Genomic DNA, 7236 nt, shown 5'->3' on the forward strand with positions numbered 1-7236 from the left:
ATTAACCTGGCAAAAAATGGATGAATGGTGCATTTTACGTTGAGATTAAACAAGTACTGCACCTGGTAAAAGGCAGAGAGTGGATCAATGTTAGAAGCAGGGAAAAAGAGACTAGGGGTAAAAGAAGCAAGCCATTACCTTTTGGCAGTGGTAAACCCCTCACCAGCCCAGCTATGATATGAATACATATTCCACAAATGGAGTAAAAAATAATGGAGTACTTAGACTTACCATGGAAGTAAAAATTTCTTTCAACTGCCTTAGTTGTAGGCAGCAGCTCAGAACATATTTTTATAACAACCTGAGCTTTAAGCAGGAGTATGTGCTTTTGGCAGTATGTTCCTGCCCCTGTGCTTTCAGAGAGTAATTTACAATGGCTTACTAAAAATGGCTTAAAGTCAGCTTGTGCTAATTCTGATTTTTGCAAAATGCCCACAAAAGTTCATGTGGATGAGTGACCTGATCTGAACTGCCTCACAATCATACAGCTATCAGTCTGTTACAGGGAAGGGGGCAGGAAAATGTGGCTGAAGTTGAAAGGAATGACAGGGTTATTTCCCTGTGTTCAGCACTTGTGAGACCATAGATGGAATACTGTGTCCAGTTTTGGGGTTTCCCAATACAAGAAAGGCATTGGCAAACTGCAGGGAGTCCAGCAGAAGGACATCAGGATGGTTACAAGGGCTCTCTAGAGGTCCCTTCCGACCTAAATTGTGTGATTCTGCAAACAAGCAGCTGTGGAGGAAGTGGAAGAGAGAGAATACAGATTCTTTGAGCCAGGATTGTTGCTAAAGTTGTGTTGTGAAAATATAGCCCCAGGCTCTCCAGAGCAGGGGAGTGTTAACTTACATGTGTAGTAATTGATTACAAAACATTTCACTCCCTTCTCTGGGAGAAACTGAAGTGCTGCCAGTTATGGGAATTACATCAAGAAAGATGAGAAAGAAGAAGGGAAGACAGGATTGCACTTTTAGAAAAATACAAACATCAGAAGCCTCACAAGAAATCTGAAAAAACAGGTGGGAGACAAAAGCAGTGAACCTACCACTCTAAACCAATATGCACAGGGTAGAGCCAAATGGGATTTCACCTGCTTATATTGTTCATTTAACAGAATCAAACCTTATATTGCAATGGAAGTTTGTCAGATTTCTGAAAAGTAACCTGTTGCATAAACAGGTTCATAAAAATTAGTGAATAAACCAAGTAATTACTTACAAGTACAAAGAATTGGTATTTGCCAGTTGGACAACTTGAGTTTTTACAGGTTCTACTGCAATCAGTATATCTTGTTCTATGGCCATAGGGAGCACAGCATAACCACAGTAGTCTATATGTTCTCCTACCAAAGAAATCAACAAGTGAAAAGTTTTGAAATAGTTATTCCTAGAATAGTAGTAACAGAGCTTCTACAGAGGTTCAGTGTTGTTTGCTGTACAAGACAATGTCTGATTAGAAGTCTTATATTTTAGTGTGGGGTGCATTTCCTCCATTTGGGAGGAGACCGAGAGGAGACCTCATTGCTCGCTACAACTACCTGAGGGATGTTGGACTGAGGAGGGGGCCAGCCTCTTTTCCTTGGTGTCAAGGAACAGGACTAGAGGAAATGGTTACAAGCAGCACCAGGGGAGGTTCAGGCTGGATGTTAGAAAATACTTCTTCACAGAAAGGGTTATCAAACATTGGAATGGTCTGCCCAGGGCAGTGGTAGAGTCACTGTCCCTGGAGGTGTTTAAGCAGCATGTGGCCCTCCACTGATTTTGGAGGTCTCTCCAAACCGGATGTGTTCTGTGATTTCACATTCCTGCACAATGATTTTAACTATTGCATCTGTTTGTAACTCTTCATGTTTTAATGCTGGCTTATACAACTTTTAAAAATGCTATGTAGATTATTGTTCAGCAATAAGTATGGCCACATTATTTGTGCACTGTTGTGGCAGTAAAAAAACTAAGTCAAATCATTCAAATTGATGACTGGACGAGATAAAGGCACCACGTGACTCCTCATTAAGTGATCTCTGCTCCTGTGGGTGAGTCATTTGCTGTTAGCTAGGGCTTGTGGTGGAAAATTTTCTTCTTTTTCCATAAAATTTCTGGATCTTTTTCCATTAAGATAATAATCCTATTTAAATAATCATTAATACAGTTACATATGACACATGAATTAACATTCAAATACAAAATGTACATAGTGAACATCCTCTCTTCCCAGTTAGCATATGCTGTCTACTTAATCTACATGATCACACAACACAGAGATAAAAAAAATATAATTAATTGCACAAAGGACTAATCAGTTTCTAATGCTCTGTTCTGCAGGATCCTTTCACTTACAGAATCTTCAAATGCGTAGTCTTACTGTATGAATATAGAAGAAACTGAGCTCTAGGGAGAACACAAACCTAACCATGGATAGAGACATCTCAAAAGCGAGGCAAAACCAGAAATAGAAGTAAGTAGTAAACACAAAATAGTTGTGTCTCTCCAGTCTGCCAGTGAATCACAACCAACTGTTCTACATTCTGCGCACACAACTCTATGGAAAAGTAGAGAAGAGATGGTGGTAAAATCCTTTTATGCTTTATCATGTGCATTGCTGTGTGGCTGGTTAATTTGGTAACTTAAATTATCATGGAAGAAGGAAAAAAATACACTCATTTGTGTATGCACTGTTCATCAGCTACTTCAGACGGGTTTTCCAAAGCCTTTAAAAAAAATAGTATCCAACAAAAAGCTGGCAAGTTAAAACCATCACTACTGTCTATAAATGTGGGGGTTTGTTTACAAAACTGGTATTTGAGTGTGCAGTTGTTTATAACAAGACATATTAAAAGCTAAAAAAGTGTTATATTATCTTTCCCATTTATCATAAGCAACTTCCCGGGGGGGTGGGGGGGGGGAGGGGAGGGGAAAAAAAAAAAAAAAGAAAAAAAAGAGAAAGACCAACATTGTTTTGACTCTATGTTTTAAACTATTGGGCTTCCATCATAGCAGATAAAATAGCAGATTAATTTTTCTCTTTTACCTATTAAGTTGACTCGCCCTGGAGCACGAACATAAAACTTGGGAACCGATCCAAACTTTGATATAAACATCTCCTTCAGCTTCTGCAATCTGAAAAGCAGGTTAGCAACATTTTAAAGGGCTCCATTTCCATAAAAGGGCAACATTTTCCATGTTTCTTGAAGTAAATTCAGTTGTTTGTTTTCTCTGTTATATCAGGAGCAACATTAAGCTGCTTATTTTTGCTTTTCACATGACATTATTATAATGAGAAGATCCCATTTAGAATATTCCAATTAGTAAGAGACATGTATGTTCACTTGAAACTTTAAGTCCTCTGCCCAGGCTGGTTCTAGACAAAAGCAGGAAAGGCAGTTGCCTGGGGTATCAAAATACCATGGCCTTCACCTACCTCTTCCAAACCAAAGCTCAGTAGCTCTTTGCCTTTGAGGAAGAATCCAGCAGTGTGGAGCAATGTCTCACTTGTGGCACTGAGATTTGTCACATGCACACTTCAAAATCAGATCTGACCACACCAGAACTGAGCATATTTTCTTCTAAGTTTTATCAGTTCCCATATTAGATACAACCCAATTTCTGTACAAATGCATATACAGAGAAATAAAATTCCCAACTTCAGATTATCCCTGTGACTTAGATACTATTTACTCCACAGTTCCTAGAAAGTTCTTCAGGTTTTCCATCTGGAGGTGCTAGACATGCCACTCAAAGTTCCAACACAGAGAGAAATTTTGCATATTTCTTTATTTCTTAAGACTGTAAAGGTATCTAGCTTCTCTCTTGTGTTTGCAAACTTGGGATGCTTTGGCATGACATGCAGGAACCATGGGTAAACAGAGACTGTGAAAACATTACGTCATCATCTTAGTGAAGTATAAGTAATTCAATATTGATTCACTTCCAAACTACCTTAAAGCAATTTAAGTTGCACACTAACCCATTAACTAACCCATCAATGTACTAAACAGACTAAAATGATAGAAAAACAGTAGGAATATAAGAAAAATAATCTTTTAAATGGGACTTAAAGTATTTCACTGCCTTACCCTGTTGGCTTTAAAGCATATAACCAACTAAATTTTTGGTGAGGGATCTTAGTCCACTAACAAAAATCCAGTAACACGAGCACTGTGAAGGTTCCTAGTCTAGAACTAGAACTGGAAACCTAGTTAATGCTAAGTGTAAGGAAGAAGACATCAATGAGAAACAGATGTTAAAAATTTCACAGTCAATGATTTAGCTTGTACTTCGTAAAAGCTTTGTTGCTGCCCAACTACAAATATCCAAATGTTTGGTAAGTTTTCTTTAGATGAAAAACTATGAAATATTATTTGTTGCGATTTTTTCCCCCCAGTACTTTTCCATTTTGGTGTTCAGTAACAAAAATGTATTAGGTCCCTCTATAACTTCCCCTTCTTATAATCTTCTCTAATACTGATTAGTTTATCACTCTTCCAATTAGCAGAAGCAATTTCTGCCATTTCATTGTACAATCCCTTTTCTAGATCATATTAATAATATTATACTCCTTGGGGGGATCTGTTGGCAGAATTTTAGGAGTCGACTTTCTTCCTTTTTGTGTCAGTAGTTGGAATGCTTCTTTGTTTCAAAGATATTTTTATAGTGGTGTTGGTACTAAGAGACAGAGAACAAACAGAGCAGTCATGGGGGCATGTTTATCTAAGTGCTGATTGATCTCTCTTTTTAATGAGGGTTTTACAAGCAGGCCTAATGAAAGACTATTTATAGGCTTTGGCCTTGATGTTACAACACGCATGCTGCATTTTAAGCACCTACATCAAAGATGATTGTCAGAAGTGTTAAACAAAAGCATCCCTCACAACTTCACACATTCAAGCTTGGAAGTGCTGGACTGGTCCTTTCCATGTGACTTGCTGGAACAATGTAATAGTACATAAGTAACAAAAGATTTTTAAATTACCCTTCTGCAGTGCTAACACAGGTAAAACGGTTCGCTTTTAGCGTTAAAGCGCCTTCTACTTGCACGCACCGAGGGGAAGGAGCAGGGGCTAGCATGTGCTGCGGGAACACAACGGCAGAGCCAAGCCCATGCTGTTCCAGACAACCTTGTGGGCATTTGTTATGGCCAAAAGGACAAGAAGATAAAATCAGTATTAGCCACTCGGGGGTGGGGGGGGTGGTTTAAAAAAAAAAAAAAAATCATGAGGAAAGATGAATAAATCGTTCTCCCTCCAGCCACACTGGCACTGTGGAGAGGCAGCCGGAGCTCCCGGCCCGCAGGGAGTTGGTTGGTGGGAAAGGGCGGGAGGGGCTCGTGGCCGGCCACAGGCCGCTCTGCCAAGCGGACCCGCTTGCCAGCGGGAAATTCAGCTACGCCCAGGCCAACGTGGCTGCGGCAAGGGTGCTCCCGGAGCCGCACGAAATGCCGGTGTCACGCTATTTGTGTTGAGACGAACCAAAAGATCTCAAATCAACCCCTCTCACAAATCAGACGCAGGGGCACGGCGACAGACCATCCCACCTGTCCGCCCACCGCCCCGGTCCGCCCACCCACCCTGGCACGACCAGAGACGGGCCATCGCGTCCCGGCTGCGGATGTGGCTTCCCGCTGCGGAGCCAGGGTCGAGAGGAGTAACCCACCCACCTGGGCTGCTCCACCAGCTGAACCGGAAGGGTACTGGGGGCGTCCGCCGCCATGGGGGCTCGCGGTGCGGGCAGCAGCGAGGCGCGGCGCCTCCGGCGGGCCTGTCACGGGACAGGGAGACTCCGTCCTTCCGGGCGGCGGAGCTGGCAGCCCGGCTCCTCCCGGCCTCAGTGGCAGTGTACCGCTGAGGCGACGGTGCTCAGCCTCAGGGCCTGTCTCGCAGGCACCCCCCACGCTCGACTGTAGGGCCGCTATGCCTTCATCTCTTTGCCCACCACAGTTCCGACGCGACAGGAAAGCTGCTACGACGTGTGAAAAAAACGGGTTTTGCTTTTGTTTTTGTTTTCCCTGTATTCCCCCCAGAATAGAGCTGGCAATAGGGAAGCTTTGGAACGTGCCTTCGGCTGTGTGCACAGAGCCAGACACAGGCTGCCGCGTGGGGCTGGGGTCCCCTTCAGCGCCAGGCGCTGGGCTAGACTCGTTTCTCCAGCAATGTAATGGAAATAACGCATTGGCAATGTGATTCCCTGTGGCATTATTTTGTCCGCTTGTGAGTCGTTTGGGGTTTTGTTTCTTTGTTTTCATTTACTGGTGTATGGTTCTGTCAGCTTTCCTCAAACAGTCTCACGGCTCCTGTTTACCTCTCAAGATTAATGGCTGCAGTACTTTGGGGACCTGAGCTTTCAAATGCATTTCCGAGCTCACTCGCTCATTGTCTGTTTTGGTGTGTGTTTTACAACCCAGAGTGTTGCATTTACGAAGTTTTAAGTGCTTGGATTGAGAAGCATGGTAACATTGAGGTTTCACTGTATTTTACATGTCTGAGTAAAACTTTTTTCTCCTGATGGGTATGATAGGCAGAATAGAAACACCATTTTTAAAAAGCCTTAGCTGCAGCCAGAGAGAAGTAGACATGAAACATGTCAGAAACTGTAACGACATAAAATGACCAACAACATAAAAACCTGGAGACCCAGATGAAGACTGCAAATGCTCCTCGGAGTCTGTGAGAGCCATGGGCCTTGTGGAATCTGTGCACAGGCAAAGCCTGCCTGTCTGGGGTTCTTGCTTTACTCAGTTAAGATGACAGCAGAACTTGGTGTGTAAGAATCTTTAGCAAGCCAGAGCTTTGCAAGGTCCGTGCTTTGTACAGCTTAGGTCGTCCGCGGCTGCTACGGTGTTATCTACATATCGTAAACGCAGCACCAGTAAACCGACCAGCACTGCGGGAGGCAGATAAACCGCACAGAAGGATAAGTGATGTTGCTGGTATTGGCGAGCAGCCAGGCTGTTTGAATTTCCCATCCACAGACAGCCGTGCTCGCGTCGCTCACACCTGCATACACGGCGGCCAGCGCCTCTCTGGGCCCCGACCCGGGTGGGGCGGTGGCGACAGAAATGCGGCTCAGCACCCCACCGAGGCGCGGCGCCGCCGAAAAGGCCCGTCCGACGTCAGGAGACGAGCGCAACCGACAGAAACAGCGAGACGGGCGGGAGGCGGGCTCTGTTTGCAGGCTGCCGTTGCTACGCGCCGGTTGCTAGCAGAGGCAGGAAGCTGGCCGTGGTGCAACGCAGATTGGGCTC

General features: G+C 43.8%; 1 protein-coding gene across 1 annotated transcript in view; it reads right to left on the reverse strand.

Moving 5' to 3' along the window:
- Positions 1–5894, reverse strand: part of GALK2 (galactokinase 2) — a 50787-nt gene extending 44893 nt beyond the window's left edge. The window contains exons 1-3 of the mRNA XM_054169236.1: positions 5653–5894; positions 3028–3116; positions 1219–1342 (exon numbers count right to left, since the gene is read on the reverse strand). Of these exons, the coding sequence (XP_054025211.1) occupies positions 1219–1342; positions 3028–3116; positions 5653–5705 (266 nt within the window). The 5' untranslated portion in view covers positions 5706–5894. The remainder of the gene's footprint in view (positions 1–1218; positions 1343–3027; positions 3117–5652) is intronic.
- Positions 5895–7236: the final 1342 nt, after the last annotated feature.

The sequence above is a fragment of the Dryobates pubescens genome, chromosome 17 (genome assembly GCF_014839835.1).
Source record: "Dryobates pubescens isolate bDryPub1 chromosome 17, bDryPub1.pri, whole genome shotgun sequence".
NCBI classification, from domain to species: domain Eukaryota; kingdom Metazoa; phylum Chordata; class Aves; order Piciformes; family Picidae; genus Dryobates; species Dryobates pubescens.